The sequence below is a fragment of the Trachurus trachurus genome (genome assembly GCF_905171665.1).
Source record: "Trachurus trachurus genome assembly, chromosome: 9".
Lineage (NCBI taxonomy): Eukaryota > Metazoa > Chordata > Actinopteri > Carangiformes > Carangidae > Trachurus > Trachurus trachurus.
The window spans coordinates 22748480-22766055 of record NC_139895.1 but is presented as its reverse complement, the minus strand read 5'-3'; the positions used below and the strand labels follow the sequence as shown (position 1 = coordinate 22766055).

Sequence of the window (17576 nt, the reverse complement as noted above, 5' to 3'; positions counted from 1 at the left end):
AAGCCCCACACTGCAGTGCTTTTTAACAACAAGCTCTCTCTACGTGCAGTCTTTTTGTCTGTAGCAGTTGGTCCTTGAAATGTGTGGTTAAACTGTGTGTGTGTGTTTCCTCTGAACATGCATGTGTATGGGCAGTGTCGTCTATTAGTTCTTCTTTGCAGTTTAAACACATATCAACCTCTCAGCCAGATTCACACACAAGCTCCTTCCCACCCGAACCTGATCTCCGACAACCAGCCTGAGCGCCTCGCATGCAGCCGAAAGCCTCCTCCCCACCACCCATCATCCAAAAAAAAGAAAAAAAAAAAGAAATTCTCTCAGTTCCTCGAGTTTCAAAGCGCTCGCATAGCTTGACTGTGTCGAAGCACGCCCCTCCTCCCTGACCCCCTCCTCCTCGCACAGACAGCACTCTTGACCTGCTGCCCCATTGTTTCCAGCGGGGATGGATGGGGAGCCGCCTCTGCCGGCGCAATCCTTCAGTCAATAGCGGCTCCATCTGTTGACTGCGTGACTCTGGGTTACAAGCGGGGATTTTGCTCCGCCTGTGCAGGGTGTGAAAGGAGCTATCTCAGGGGGCTTCCTGAATAGGGTTTTAAAACTGCAGTAGCGTGGTGTTGTGATGCCCCTCACAACCCACCCTTCTCCTCTCTCCCCTCCGCCCGTCATCAGCCCAGCACAGCCGGCTGGGTGTGTGCAGGATGAGAGGCCTTCATTGTGCCTGTTCACAGGCCCCTAGGCAACAGGGTCACCTTGTCCCCTAACAAATGCTGCCCTCAGTGGGATTGTTGGCTCTGTGTGTCTGTGTTTCTGTGTATGTGTGTGTGTGTGTGTGCGTAAAGGGGGAGTGGGTATGAGTATAAGAATGCATCATCAGGAAAGAGGGCAGAGGCCTTGGTTGTGAGGACATTTATCTAACATCTCTCCCTTTCACATCAAGGCCTATTCAGTGCAAGCCTTCTGCATCAGGCTTTCAGAGCACATCACAGATAGAGAAACACTCTGGCCTGCTTTACAGGTCAAACTGCTCTCACTGAGCATTTACACCGACAAAGCTGCTGATGTCATTTTCTATCTCTCTTGTACATTCAGCTCGGAAAGAAAAATAAAAACCCCTTTGAAAACATTATCCTCGTTTTGTCTCTCATGAATTTGAGCTCCCGTCTCTTGAAATGGTGGTGGAGCGCTGCTTTAGGCTTTGGAGCCTGGTCTGTTCTGTGCTTCGTCCTCTTAAACAGAGGGTGTTTGTGAACAAAAAGAAATCTGTGGCTGTTTTGACAGCTGCTTCACCTTCAGTAATTAATGTTGAAATTGCCGTCTGCCAGACATTTGTGCTGAGGTCCTCTGTCTATCTGCACGGGTGTTGTGATTTTGCATTTCCTCTTAGGTGAAAATAAGCAGGATCCTGCCCTCTGGGATCCCTTTTCTTTCCCTTGAATAAAATTCCCATCAACCAAAAGAAAAACCTGCACAATTTTGTTTTGGGAAATACTTTATATTATTGCAATATGGGTCCAAATAGTTGCACATACAATATTTATCATGACGATGCTGTTATAAGCTCCTTTTCTCTCTCCCATGCTTTATCTTGCTTTTGACAGTATAAATAAGTCAGCTGCAGTTTAATTCAGTTCTCTTTCCTTTGTTTGTCTCTAATGGAGGGGTCTTTCACTTGCCAGGAGCTTAGTCCTGAAGAGGCACAACCAAGCACCCTCATCCCCCCTGTTTCCTGTTCCTCTCTTTTATCACAGAGCCACAGTCAGTCACAGCTTCACCAGCGGGGCCCAAACCCCTCAGCTGTCAGAGGATGTCCCCAACACACCTTTACCTCAGTTAAGATGATTAAAGTAGCAGGATCGCTCTCCTCATGTGTTCTGCACGTGTTTCACCTCCACCTCTCTCCTCTGGCAAAAAAATAAAAGACGGAGAGAGCGACAGAATCAGAGAGGAGATGCAGGCGGTTGGTGCAGTTGTGGAGGCCCCTCACCAGACAAGACGGAGTTGAGGAGGAGGGGGTTTTGTTGAGTGGAATGAGTGGAGGTAGAAAACTGCAGTGACAGCAGAATGAATAAATTGAAAAATTCTCTCATTGTAAATTGTCTATCGCTCATGACAAACGATCTGATAGACGAGCGGCCCGGGTTCCCGACGCATCCGTCCCAATAGAGCTGTGAATAACTGGTCTATCTCCACACTGCTTAGCACTGGCCCCGCACTTAATAATTCATACAGTGTGAAATATTTTCCCCGGTACAGATATGCCAAAGAGCTGCCGCCAGCAGGCGGGGGCAGCGAGGGGGGTGTCCCTGCGGTGCTAATTTGGGGGATGGTGACGTGCATAGATTTCTAAGGGGGCTATAGTTTATAGGAGATGCCTCAGACACATTTGCTCTCCTGCATGCTCCGCCTGTTATTGGAGAGAGCCGAGCTGGAGATGCAAAGAGTGAGAGTGAGAGAGTGCAGATGACATTTAACTCATGGCTGATCTGCCTGGAACTGGGAACACAGAGGGGAAATACATTTCCATTTAAGCTGACTGAACACAGTTATCAGTGACTGTGGGGACAAAGGGAGGCTGTAAACCTACAAAGTAGTTTTTGCTGTTTGGCCCGGTGAGTGTTGTGGTCACAGTTGACATCGGTGGCAGCAGGTGTCTGTGGACACCTGGTTTATGTCTCCTGTTTCCATCAGGTGACTCCTCCTGCCTCGGGCTCCTTCATGAGCTCAGCAGCCCAAAGCAGCTCTCATGGTCCCTGACCTTATTGTCCCCTTCATTCACAGCGCTGAGCTCACACACTACATTATTCTCCACAGCAATGGACCCAAAGCTATAATGGCCTCGATTGCATGTGCCTGTGTGTGCCTGTCCGCGATAGTGTTCTTATTGCACGTGTGTCATTTCTGTGCAGCAGTCTTGTGTAGTTGTGTCTGAGTCGTTCCGCAGCTCAGTCCTGTACAAACTGGGTTTTTATGGTTCGCATTCAGGCCCTGATACCAATTATGCAAACTATTAAAAATTTAAGGAGGACAGTCTTTTATAATTTAATCCTAAAGTAATAGATTCTATTAAAAATGCATGAGAGGAGCTTTATAGATGGAGCTAGAATTAGTGTCTATCAAAGACTCCAGTCAAGGATGCAGGGGGAATGGGCAGCAGGAGTGGTAGTATTGCCTCATTATTCAAATAGGATATGATTACCATAGAGCAGAAGTCCCTCAGAGCTGGAGCAGAGCTCTCTGGCCACTGTGATCACAAAGAGGAGGAGTCTAGCTGGGCTCCTCAGAGAGAGACCTCTCCTTTTTGGTGAAATGAAACTGGTTTAAGATTTCCTGTTCTAACTTCCACAAATGGATTCAAAGTGACATGTGATTTGTTGTGGTCTAAAGAATTCTTTTGTTGAAATCCTCTTTGTCTTCTTGGGTTTCTACTCCCTGGTGTTTCTCTTGAGATTGTTTAGTCTTGTCCTTGCTGAAAGCATGTAGAAGGTGTTCAAGCATGAAAACAGGAAGCCTGCAGTGTTGTAACTTAATGGCTCACGCAGCAAGCGAGAGGCAGACCTTTCACTGGCCTCGCCACTCCTTGGTTTACCCCACACAGCTTCCTGAACAGGTGGAAAGCACAAGTCAAGAAGTCTCTGTCTTACGTTCTCAGCATATTATGTGTGTGTTTTTTTTAAATACAACAACCACATTTGCACTGTGTAACTTAAAAAAGTTTTTCAGTCATTTTGTACTCTGCTTTATCCCACTCAGGCAGGGGAGCGAGCTAAACAGTTTTTCTGCATCACAGGTTTTATAGAGTCCAGATAACAGTTGAATTTCACTCTGTTGTCATTGTGATTTGCTTCAATAATTACAGGTAGAGCACTGCAGTGATTCAGATACAAAAACAGCTTTTGAAAAGCGTCTGTGGTTATTAATGTGCTGCGAGAAGTGGATTGAAAAAAAAAAGATAAATAAAAAATTGAAGCCTTCGTGAAGCTTATAGGGATTTTAAGTTCTGCCTCAGAGGTATATTCTTTGCCTTTTTGATGTAATGGTTGCCTGTTTATGGAATAAATCCAATGAGCTTAATCGATCATCTCCGTGGAAAGGTCAAGAGGAGAAGCTCTGGTGTTTGAAGTGCTTATCCCATGGAGGAGTGCCAGAAATGTGACACATTCACCCTTATGAGTGGGCGGCGGCGGGCAGATTAGTGACGGACAGGGTGGCCCAGGGGTATGATTTAGGGAGATTCAGCTTTAAATACTCTGCGTATATCAGAGAGAGGGAGGAAAATTTGTAAGCTGCCTTCCCCCAGCCCCTTATTTCAACAGAAAAGCATATTAGTGCCTTTAAAAAGAAAATTTCCAATAAGAGAGGGGAAAAAAGAAGGAAAAAATAAAAAAAAATCAAGGGGGTCACAGTTGGCAGCAAAAGGTGGACAAAAGTTTATGATTTTAACCCCATGTCCACACTTTATGTTTAATGTGGCTGGAAGTTACCAGTCGGTTTCATCCCCCTGCAGTCTAATCTAATCTGGAGTGGGTGGCTGTGGGCAGCATCTGTGCTCCGAGTTGAAATAGGGCTTTCTCTCTGCCTAATCCTCTATCCAGGGATCACTCAGTAGGGTGAAGACAATTACCAGCCTGCTTTCTCATGCTAATGGAATCTCTAACTAGATCTTACAGAAAGAGAAAAAAAAATAGGCGGAGGAAGAAGAGAAGCAGGGACAATGGCGCAGAAAGATGACCCAACTAAAATGGGTTTTTAGATTACCATTCAATTATTGATGGAGATCCAGTTGTAAGGCCTAAGGTCAGGATTTGGAGAGCGTTTTCTGCGAAAGGAGATAGATTATCAAGTTATTTTGGTGTGTGTGTGTGTGTGCGTGTGCGTGTTGTGGGTGTCGGGTCAGAAAGTTGCTGAGACAGGACTGATGTCACTGACATATCAGCAGCTGTGTGCCTTTCACCTTTTTATCACCTGCCTCCAGCAAGGTGTCTGGAGTGGTTTTAAATTGCATTAATATGCAGGAATTTATAGATTGCCTCCCTTGGCATTTCTGCAGGGAGGGGAAGAGAGTATTACAGTCTCCATCTGCACTAATTACTGGGTCTTGGCAGTGTTACCTGTCTCTTGTGAAGGACAAACCAAGGCACCGAGCAGTAACATGCAGAGCAGAAGGAGCTCATCTGCTGGGGAGTCTTCAGCAAGAGGGATGTCTCCGGGGCATTTTTACTCTGATATGTTTGAAGTGTCGGGAGCCTTGACTACCATGAAAAAAAAAAAACCCTCTCTGCTATAGCAACATCAATAAACTAAATGACTTCGTCCAACTTCCTTCATCTGGAGCTCAGAGAGAAAAGCTAACAGGCTTTGCACCTGATTTCACTGACAGTTGCACGTTCACTCAAACTGTTACTGTTAAATATATCAGCATATCTCCTGTTAATCTCGGTGGAAACTTAAATCGACTGTCTCTGGTGTGTCAGTCACGGCAACTGAAGAATAAATCCAAGCAGGTGTACCCCAGCCGTGTTTAGCCTTGACATGCAGCTCTGAAACCTGAAACAGAAAACAAGACTGTGTTCTACCAAATAAATCACAGGAGCAACGAAAAGTATCAAAAATCCTTGAGAGGGAGGAGATAATCAGTCTGCACCTATATGGCGTTATCTCTGAGATGACCTCGCCTCTCAATTCTCTCTGCGGATGGACAAACTGGCTGATAACGGGAGCCCTTATCAGGTCGCTTTTGTCATGGAAAGTGTCGGCCATTTTAAATCATTACAACCTGCCCGCTTTTTCACTTTCCCCAATCATCGAGTGACACCAAGACCTTGCCTGTGAACACAAGAGATCAATGCTTTAACCCTCGTGCATCAGGTAGCCAGGGTCACCGCTGCATTTGCCAGGTTTCTGCATCAAATCTGCATAACTCGCCGAGCTCGCCGTGAGTTTCTCAGGTTTCCGTGTTTGTGTAGTTGGCCTGTCAAGACAGACTTCTTGGATTGCTGCAGTGACGAACATCTTGCTGGTGTTTGTGCCATCTGTGCCTTTAGCCAGCAGGTGATTACCAACTGCAGCCTCACCTCCCACTCTGTCCAATTGGATTCCCTGTGCAGGCATGGTCAGGGCCAGCTTCAAGAGGTAGCAGGATGACAACAGCTGGATGGCACACATTATGGAGTGAAGGGAAAGGCTGCTGAGTCTCAGTGACGGAAACTGCAGCGAGGAGAAAATATGTCGAGAAACATGCCTGCTTCCTTACCTAGCTAGCTTAGCTGTGAGCACTTGTGTCATCTTCTCTTTTATAGTCCTTAATATCCAGCAGAGCCACACTTCAAATATATCAAATGAGATCAGTGTCAACATTTCGATGGTGTACTATTTGATTGCCTTGTGGGCTTCACAACACACTAATGTTATGCATGACTGACTATTGGATCTGTGACACCCTCCAGTGAAAGACGGCTGGGTTGTCCTTCGGACCATGGGGATTGGGGTCACCTTAGGCCCTGCAGAGAGCGATGTTTGGAGCGTAGGCTTCGGCAAGTGAGAGAAGAAATCACATTGTTTGAATTTAATTAAATTCCATTGATTTATTGAACACCCATTAATAAGCATACATTTCGAGGCAGGGCCATTTAGCGTGAAGGTTTTCTCCCACTCTCTCTCCCTCTTTTCTCTCGCCTGCTCACTCCATTTCATCATAAATTGACATAAGCCTTTCTTTGAAGTTCAGGAGCCAAAGCTGAGGAATGACAGCACAACAAACAATGAACAAAACACAAAAAAGACAATGAACACTGTTTGAATATTCAAGTGAGCCACCATAGGATGGGTAGAGGAAAAAAAAGAGCCCTTGTTTTATTGTTGTTGTGTTAAGCCGTGAATGGACCTGTCTGGGACAATAAAGGATTGTGTCACATTCGGATAAGAAATTTTGCAATATCAACAATGCTTTACAAATGGTGTGTAATAAGGTTTACTGAGAAAATATAAATCCTAGCATGAAAACCAAGAAAGCACAGCTCATTTTTCACATTTGGCTGAAGTTAGTGAGGAGGGTTTGTGATTTATGTTTAGAAGTCCTGCCTGGTGAGGCGGCATCTGCTACTAAAATCTTTAAAAGAATCTCTCTGTTTTTTTTGTTTTTGAGTGAAATTTATTTTTAATGCCGCTCTGTGTCTGTGATCAACATCTGGGATGAACTCCACAGCTACCCCTCACATCTGTTCCACATGTCAAAGCATTCACAGGGTTTCAGGGCGAAAGTGGTATTAGATTGCAACTGATGCCGCTGTTGTGCAAAACTAGACAAAACAATAAAGCTGCAGCAATAGTTCCCTCTGTGGTTTGTGGAGATTTGTCACTTGCTGAGAACAGGATACCTGAGAAGATGGAAAGAACAGAGCTTGTTCATTGGTGCAGCATTTGCACCCGTGTATCGCAGTGCTTATGTTCTGTATGGGATCTTTAGAGATGGTGAACATTGTTACAGAGTCCCAGCTTACTGGACATCAGACTGGTCTTAACAGACGTTAAGATCTAAGTTTAAACCCAGTGCATGTGATTGGTGTCAGTCATTGTCTTGGCAGAATGATCACACATAAGTCGTGAACTATGTAGACTAATGACACGTGAGTACAAATCTACTGTGTGTGGAACCAGTCGCATTGTGATCTTCTTGCATAATAACTAGGGAGTATTAAAATGTTCTCACCCTGGTACATGGCAGCAGGAGCACAGAGACGCAGTCATCTTGAGCAGCTTGGTACTGGAGATGAACAGATTTTAAAGAAGGAGCACAGACGTGTTCGGCTTTTCTGTCATGACTGTTTAGTTCGTTAGGTTAGGGGTGGTGTTAACCCCAACACTACTTTTTTACATCCTATTGCTTTTTGCTGTCTCCTTCCTTTGTTCTTGTTGATAAAGCAATGAAAGCGTTTGCCACTTCAAAAGAAAAAAAAGTTTTCCCATGTGCTCGTCATTTATATTCTCGGTTGCAACACAAATTTGTTATTGTACACTGTTGTTAAAGATGTTTCGGTTTCAGAACTCATAATCTCCACTACATGTGACACAAACATAATATTACTGTTACAACAAACATAAATCAAATATTCCTTTTGTGTGGCTTACTGTACATGACGAACTTGCATGATCACATTATCAACAGGTATCAAGGTCAAGCTGATACACACTGCTGCACACTGCTCTCCTATAGTGTGGGTGTAAAAACAGCAGCATTTGGAGAGTTGTATAACTGATGCTTTGGTAAACTCCGGTAAGAGCTGCACATGTAATTCTTCAGAGAACTGGTGACTGTGTTGTTTCCGAGGTTTGCAGTGGGTGATGCATTGTGTTCTTCACTAGTTTTGGTTGCCATAGTAGTAGAAGAGGAAGAAGGATGCTAGCCTGTTCTCAAATAGTTGAAGGCATTTCGTTTTTCTTTCCAAAATGATGCAAGCAAAGCTGAGTGTGTTATGGTGCTGTGTCGAAGAGCAGACCCAGGGGAAGTGAGACAGCACAGATGAATTGACAGATCCGCCACCTAAGGGTCCAATCAACCTTACCACCTGTATGTTAGTATTGAATAAAACTCTGATTAGTGGAGGTTCTACACTCAATCATTTTCCTTTATTAAGTAAATACTACCTGACAGGCCAACTCCAACCCCTCTAGATTTCACCCTCAAAATGCAGCTGATGTAGTGGCTGAAAATACACGCTTTAATTCAGTATAATATTCTCAAATATTCATTGGACCTTCAACATCCCTGATCCCGGTATTTGTAAAACATCCACCCAACCTGAGTTTGGTTTGCAGGTCCAAACTCAGAACTGCCTCTGTATGAGTTGAAATCTAAATTTCATATTTGCTGCACCTCAACGCTTTGCATTTTTTACATTATAAGTGTGGTTGCCATTCAGCCATAATGGTTCACTGCTTTGTGAGCCCCGTTATTTACCATTAATAAAACCTAGCCCTGCACAAAGATGCAGCAGTTGGCTGTGAAGTCAATTAGTCCTCATCGCTATTACAGGGTTGACATTAGTCTAGGCAGGCGTGTTTTGATTAGAGATGACAGACGACTCGCTGCTATTGGACTGCCAGACATTCCTCACCCTTCATCCCATGGGTGAAGCTATTGAAGCTGACTGGAATATGGAAAGCTAACAGCTGAGTGTTTTTGCCAAGATGCCCTTCATCTGCACAGAAACCTCTTATAAATACGACTGCATGGCATACGAGGCTGTATAAGCCTCAATAACAGCGTCATGCTGCATCGTATATATAAGACTCAGCTGCCAATATGTTATTCCAACACTGTATATCATGGCAATAATGCCTAAACTGTAGGCTTTTACACACAATGGCCTTTTGTTGTTCAGGTTATTTATTGTGCTGGTGTGAGGTTGTGCAGAGCGGGTGGGTGAGTGCATCCAGGGGCTTGTATTGTTAGGGAATCAGTGGCTCTTGTTTGTGGAGCTGGGAGGGTTTGTTAACAATGCCTTTTTTATGTCCCAGAGTGCGTGCCTGTCGGCAAACGTCCCCTCAGAATTTTTGTTTGTGTGTTGTTTTGTTGTGGGTGTGTTTGTATGTATGTGTGTGTACATGTGGATCAGGGTCGGCGAACATAACCCTCTCATTGTGTGCCATGTCCAAATAGACCAGTTTTATATCAGGCGCATGTGAGCATTAGTGTGTGTGTGTGTGTGTGTGTGTGTTTTGAATATACAGTATGAGAGCAAATTATTTAGTGAGGATGTGTAGAAAGTGCTGAGCCGAGGGGGTTTACTGCCAGTCCTTCCTAATGGAGCCTTTCACTCTCCCTCCATTCATGTGATGGTATGGTGACGGAGAAGGGGGAGCTGGGGATTAAGAGGGTAGAGGCAGTGCCTTGTTAAAGAAAAAGAAAGGGTTTGAGTGTGTCGATTGGATTAACTTGTTTGGGCTTATTAAGAGGGGAGACACAGCAGCTTGTTAAAAGCACGGCATGGGGCGTCCCACAGTGAGACGGCAGGGTCACCATTCAATTAGGCTGAAGCTCCACCCCTGCTCACTGTGGAGGCTGTCTGCCAGACTCTCGGACCACGGCTGGTCCTGCACTAAGAGGTGGAGTTTCACCAGAGACACTTTAACAGTTAAAACCTCTACAAAAGCTTGATGGTTGATTTTCTGTAAAATCTACCAAGAGATAATATTACCCAGGGCTGGGATTTGTTTGAAATGTTCTGCCGCACTAATGCTTATACAATACGTTTCAAAATTGATTCCAAAAGGATCTATTTTTCATTCCTTACTCTGAGAAATACCAGCGTGATTAACATCCCTGTCGCAAGACAAGAACATTGACATCAGACAAAACCTCAGACTACAACATTTATGATTTTTTTTCCCCAGACTAATGTTTTAAAATTCATGCAGCTGTGCATGGCAGTGGTTGTATGGTTAAGATCATACAAAGTAGATCTGACACATTATGGATTACGGTTATGGTTATAGACAACTAAAACACATTAAAGAAATGTAAGTTAATTAAAATAGTGAATATTGACTCTGGGTTGTAACAGCGGATTAAGTCTGGTGCCTTCAAGTACTTAGAAATATAAGTCAGATTTGTAACATGATCATTTACAACCTTACAACCAACATAAATGTAGTAAAGACATAGAAATGATTTCTTCTACTTCACAACATTACTAGAAAATTGGCATAATCTAGTTTGAAAGCAGGGTCTGTGCAATCTAAGAATAAACAAACATGCTTTGATACTGTGTATATCAAAAAGTACAGTGGTTCAGTATCGAGCCTCAGTATCATTTTGCTCACTCTTTCTTTCACCTGATACACATATAGCTCAAAACACACACATATACTCCGTTTATTCACCCATGACCACCCTGTTACACAGGATGCTTATCTGGGCAGACAGCTTTGGGAGCAGGGAGCCATCTCCTCTGATCTCCTCTAGAGTTTAAGAACCTTTTAACTAAGAAATAGCCTTCTGCCAAAGCCCACCGTCTCTTGATTCCAGCTTATTCCCTCATCTCATGGGACTGATCTTCCGCCCCCATTGCAAACCCTGCAGCAGCGTTAGCAGAACGGGAAAGAGCCGATAGACATCCTGACTTTTGAGATATCCCTGCACTGGTGTAATAGGAGACCTGTGAGTGGATTTGATGAGTGACTGAAGTGCAGGTGGTTTTTCAAGCGGCGTGTAAAGCAGCCTGTGCGAGTGTGTGCTCGCTCACATTCTGCAGCACCTTCACAGAGATTGACCCAGGCATGACAGGCTGTTTCGGGGCAGCTGGATGATGGGTCACAGGGTTTTGGTTTGGAGATAATTTCCTGCCATTGATAGACATCTGCTAAGTAGTACAATAACCTAATAGGAGGAGATGAGGGGAAAGGGGGACATGACAAACAAGCCAAAGACTTGCTCCTTCTGCCTCGCTCTTAAAGGCAATAATAGGAGAAAATTGGTTCTTGAAATTGAATTGAAAAAAAGCAGGTCTCTCTCTGCAAAGTATAATGCCTCAGAATACATTTGGCGAGCAGCAAATGGAGAAAAATGGAGGGTAGTTACGCGATTGTCTTTCATTTCATAGAGGGGAAAACTGCAGAGGTATCCCCGTTAAGACTAGCTTTTAGTCTCAATCTACAACATCTGTCCCTTTCCTCTCACTCAACCACTATCTTTTAACAAATGGGCTGTGAGGATGGACTCGTTGTGAAATTAGTATCCTCACAGAGAGGACACAGAGAAAGGATTATGTGAATAGCCAGTAATGAGCTCAAAGTGCCAGTGTGTTTGGGCCAGGCCTGCCTGTGTGTGAGAGGAAATGGCACTGCAAGCGACCTTTTTTGCTCAAGCACCTGGCGAGAAATAGAGTGGCCCCTCTCTTCCATCTGCAATGTGTGCGTTTGTGTGTAACCATGTGTGTCTGTTTGTGTGCTTGCGTGTGTGTGTGTGTGTGTGTGTGTGTGTGTGTGTGTGTGTGTGTGAGAGAGAGAGAGAGAGAGAGAGGGTGAACTGTGGAATTAACAGGAAATTCAAAGTCTAAGAATTAAATTAATTTACTAACATTTATTAGGGCGGAGCATTTTGAACATTGTGTTAAAAGTGTTTCCTTTTCTGCTTCTTCTGACAGGGTTTTAAAAATATATTTCGACTTTGAGTGTTTAAGTGTTTTATTCAAGCCCGGGGGTCTGAGGTCACATTTAATGTCTTGTGAAAAATATTTTATTAAAGTTGTTTTTTTATGGGTAAAAGATGGAATTCTTTGCAGGAATAGTGCATTTTTGTGTAACACCTGCGTCTGATCTTTAACTATTCACACCGGAAAAATCATTCAACCTTAATTATAGGCAACAGGATGTGTTTTTCCTCATGTGTGAGAAGAAGAAAACAGGGCAGCTTAAACAGTGGCAGTAAACAACATGCATCGACTGCTCTCCGCTCTGTTTTCAAAAATTGGTTTTGTGAAATCTGTGACTGTCATACAGCTAAAAATTATTAATGAAAATTTAAATTATATTTATTCTAAGTGGTGGCATAAGTCGACATATTTAGTTGAGGTAGGATTTTAATTGCTTGGGAAGCAATCTACTCTTCCCAAACTGAACTGTGTTGTTTTTAATTTTCATAAGATGTGTTGCTCAAGATCAGATGATGTAAGAGGTCTTCAAAGAAGGCTGTAGATTAAATGTATGAGATTAAAATAAGTATCGTTTTGATTATTTGAAAAACTCCAATTCATTTTCAGCAATTAAACTGCACATAAATATCATTTTTATTGTAGTTTTCAACATCATACTTTTAAATCATGCCCCTCGCTCAATATTGCAGGAGCATTTTGTCTCTGCCAAGGGCTGCTGTGATTGAATGTTTACATTAGTGCTTTAGCATTTTGATGTTTTTCAAAGGTGATCTATATTTTTTCTTTATTCCTTAAATGAGCAACACAACAGGAGCCGGCACTTTATGAACTGCCATTAATTCATCTCGTAATCATTGTAATTGCTTTCTTTCATATTAAAATGATAATCTATAAAACTAAGTAATGGACTGATGGCAGGTGGCTAAATGTTCATTTAGTGATTCACAGAGAAAATAAATAACAGGGGACAAGCCTGTGACGGGCGCATGAGAAATCATTTTTCAATAATCTGCCACGCATCATGGCAGGAGACGGTGGCGTTGACAGCATAGATGAAATATTTGCCTCTGTTCTTTGTTTTAATATGGGCGGAGGCCCAGATGGATACGATAATGTTTCATATCGATGCATTTTGGACGAGAGACTCGAACACAATGCTTTATGCAGAGACAGGCGTGCATTTGAGGTGAGAGTGAGCTACTGCAGTGTTATACATAGTACAGTAACACCACATGTTTCCTGGAAACCAAACAATATCCGCTAAGTGAACCATAGTAGAGTGAATCTCGATCCTTATCACATAAAAACACTTTCTGGACCTAAACGGTTTGCTTCAGCTGCTTTCATCTGGCACATAATCCGAGTAGAAGACTTTGTAATCAGTCATCATTGTGCTATGTGACATTGGTATGTTGCTGATGAATGATACCCTCCATGCTACTCGATTGTTGAGGGTTCTTAGTGAGGGAGCTGTGGGTTTTCTTATATATATATTTATAACTGTGTCCTGTGTTTCCACTGGGGCTGTGATGGGCTTTTTGAGAGGAAACTGGCAGCAACTGCCTCCCTGTTCCTGAGTGAAGGTGGCTGTGGGGAAAAGGGGGAGTGTAGAGCTGGAGATTTATGGCCTAGAGGGAGATTGATTAGTGCCGTCACTAGCCCTGATGTACGGTTGGCAGTCTCCCCCTCCCAATCCATCGCATTTGCTCACACACACACACACACACTCGCATGCATTCGTACAGTTGAACACTCAGCTACACATACATGCAGACGCCGCTCGGTCCCCCAGGCTCCTCCTGACAGTCCCCCAGAGCTGTTGCATGTTAAGTTGTAGCAGACAGACTGCTGTTTTCTCAGCATTACCATTTTTTTTGCTGTCCATAGATAATGCCATCAATCACCACATACACACTGCCCTGGAAGGAATGTGCCTGAGTGTTGCTACTTTCTGTGTGTGCCTGTGTGTTTGTTTTGAGGACGGTTTCATAGACAGGAGATGTGGTTGAATGGCTGTGTGGATGTGCTGTTTGAAGCTGCAGAGTGACTGGCCTGGACTGTGCTCTGAACCCGTGTCAACCGTGCTGCCCCAGTGCAGGTGTGTGTTTATCATTCAGCACACAGAGCTGAGAGGCAGGCAGCTGTAGGCATGCTTTCCCAATTAAATCCTGGGTGAGAAACCTAGCCCATCTAGCCCAGAGCCAGCTCCTGCCGGCTTACCGGACACGGCCATGGAGCTTTGACCTCGAATCATCCCGCTTAGCTCACTCAACGCTCCTCTCTTTCTCTGTTTCTTGCTCTTTTTCTGCTGCAGGTTGGCCGCAGAACTCCCCCGGCTGTAGTACTGTGCCCACCTCGCCATGCTGGCCTGTCTGCAGAGGAGGCAAAACCCTCCACCCCAGCACCCGGTGTGTGCCAGCAAGACCCTGGAGCCACCGCAAGCCCTTGGACGGAAATGTAAGTTAACAACGTGACAGGGAGCAATGGAGGTCAGGAGTTCAGCGCACTCAAAGCTAAGGAATGAGAGAGGCTTGTGTTTGTCATTTGTTTTTAAACTATTGGTTGTGGTGAGTGATGGAAACGGGTATTTAACCCAGACTGTGAATAAGTGGAGGAGAATAGACTTTACGGTTGTGTTTGTCACTGTTCCCTCGCTACTCTGAGGAATTCTAAACAGTTTTATTCGCTCTGCACTTAGACCTTGGATAGCCATGTTGTTTGGCTACTCATTGAGAGGGGGGCTGTTTAGCTGTGCTGATTGTGCAGTCGTGGCAACAGGGCTGAGCAGACAGTGTTTAACGTGCCTCGCTGGCCCTGGGTGACCCTGAGGGTCTGTAAACATTTACAGTGTCTGGCCCTGGCTGTGCCGGCCGCCTGTAAAGCATGACAGCTGCTCTGTTTGCTCCCCGAGCACCACCCTCTGTCCACTCACAAAATGGTGTAAAGGGACAGAGATGGGCCAGGGTTGAAAAGTGTTACAGAGCTGGCGAAACTAGTTCAAACCAGTTTGGGATTAGAGCGCTGCTGCAGTCAGGAGTCTGGAAGGTGAATTTCTCTTTAATTTTGCTGAAGCTTTCGGATAAGCCTTTTACAGTGAGAGTCTGTTTTCTGACGAGAGCAAGAAAGGTCTTTCCTCCATATTGAATGCTCCTCAGGTCTTTAGTGGCTTTTGTTTACATGGCAGGCCTATGAGCTACCTCAAGCCGATTAAAAGGACTGGCGGATGGAGAGCAGGAGAGCACTAACCTAGCAGTTTTTACCTCAGCTTAAAGGGGCTTACTGGGAATAGCACTGTGCTTCTTCATCAGTGGGGCATTGTATCAGACCTATAACCAGCCCAGAGAAAGGCTTTAAAGAGACTGATTGGCTCTGGGTGAAGAAATGAAACAGTGCCTGTGTTTTTTCTCAGCTCCTCACTGGCCAATTAGCTACTTCTCAGCTCAACATCACACTCCAATCGCCTCCCACAGAGGAGAGGAGAGTCAGAAACAGCAAGGTGAGTGGGTGCTACCTCCGTCCTTAGATCTGCAGTTGTTTCTGCTGCTCTGGTTGGATGTTACATATTGTGTGCGTGTGTGTGCAAAGCAGTAAGGGAACTACAGGGATAAACAGACCCCCGGAGGCATCTGGAAAGGGGCAGCTCTTCAACTGAGTGGGGTTCAACTGGGCTCACTAATGAGGATTCAGAGGGAGGTGAGGTGAATGGGAAGACAAAGAGAAACGGTGCAAAATAGAATTAGAAAAGGTAAAGATGGAGATGAAGAGAGAAAAATGGAGGGAGCCCTCAACAGTTGTCTTAATCGATTCTCTCCTTCCAATTTCGCAGGATTAGCCCACTTCCTCTCAGGGTCCTTTATTGAGGAGCAGCCAGTGGGAGTCAGGACTCAAATCAATAGATAAAAAGAACAGTCTCCAGTCTTCCCTTTGCCCTCCCTCTTACTGACCCTCTCTCCGTCTGACTCTCCCTCTCCCTCTCTCTCCCTCTCCACCTGTTAAACCCTTTGATTGAAAGACTACCACAGCGACTGACTTAAGGTTCATAATGAGGATGTTTGAACATAATAGCCTCCTTTCTGTCCTTGGAGGGGGAGGGGAGGGGGGGGGGGGCAAGTGTTGGATTTCCACCAGTGTGCAGCTCTTGGCCTCAATAAGGCAATTGTTCGTTCAGGCCCAGAAGGGGTGCAGAAAGGCAGACAGTGGGTCTGGCTCCAGAAGTGGGCGCACTCAGGTCACCATGCTGAGCAGGTCCCCATGATTGATTGTTCATGGCCCAGTTTGTGCCAACGTGGAAGGGGGCTGTGGGTAAGGTGACCTGGGTTCTCAACAGGAGGCTGAATACCAGATTTTACCCCTCAAATAGAGAGTGAGTGAAAGCACAGGCGGCGGGGGGGATTACCTGTGAGTGAGGTGGAGGTGAGCTGTGCAATTTGCATGTGTTGTCCTTTACACAAAAGTTGTGTGTGTCTGTGTTTGTGTGTGTATATGGGGGACTGGGGGTGGCAGAGCAGTTGGGATGAGAGGGTGAGGAGGGTTTTAGAAAAAGCCCCTGCATGCAGATTCCGAGTGGCTGCACAGTTCATTGATGCGACTCCCATTAAAAATCCCTCATACCCTCAATAAAAAAGGACTTAACTGGCTCTACCATCAGCTGGAAGCGTTCAGATCGGCTCGCCAGACAATCAATTTCCCCCAAGCGCACAGAGCTTAGCGGGAGAAACGGGAGGCGGAGAGCGGGATGTTTCCATTATCACAGCCCACTCTGTGTCTGGGCTCGGGGGGGTGGGGTGAGGTACTGTAGAGCAGAGAGTGCAGGGGAGGGAAAGGAGGGAGCGGGCGGAGGGAGATGGGGAAAGACAGACAAGTGGAGAAGAGAGAGAGAAGCAGAAAGGGAGACAGAGAAGCTGGCTTTTCAAAAAGCCATTGACCGCCTGCCCTTAAAAATATCATATTGGATTAGCCTCACAGGGGCGGCCTTTTGATATTTTTTTCTTTGGCCGTAGAATTAAAAGGAGTGCAGAGCATTACTTGAATTATAAATCATAGGCACTTGCTTTCAGTGCGCCCAAATTCCGCGCATATGTGGCTGCACTCTCCAGCGCCAGCCCCTGTCATTTTTAATTAAATCCCCCCTTATGGGTGACATTTGTAGCTTGCCCCCTCCTTCGTCCTCCCCTCCATGTCTCTCTACCACTGCCCTAGATGGAGACATGAAAGGCAGGAACGGCAGCGGAGCCAGGGCCTCTCATCGTGTCGTGCCCCAGAGAGAGGGCACCCATCCAGACAGATGAGAGAGAAAAGCCCTGCAGGGGGATCGGGGTGAATGGATGCCGCTGACCCTGGCCACCCTCAGCCAGCGGCGACCTCCCTCGCTACCCATCTCTTTCCTTGGTCGCTCTTCTCAACTGTGTGTGTCTGAAGGTCCGGGGA

General features: G+C 45.2%; 1 protein-coding gene across 1 annotated transcript in view; it reads left to right on the top strand.

The window, feature by feature from the left end:
• Nucleotides 1-17576, top strand: part of fam222aa (family with sequence similarity 222 member Aa) — a gene marked incomplete at both ends in the record, with an annotated part of 45461 nt that overhangs the window by 12658 nt on the left and 15227 nt on the right. Inside the window, 2 exon segments of the mRNA XM_083979591.1 lie at nucleotides 14464-14488; nucleotides 14492-14606. Of these exon segments, the coding sequence (XP_083835717.1) occupies nucleotides 14464-14488; nucleotides 14492-14606 (140 nt within the window).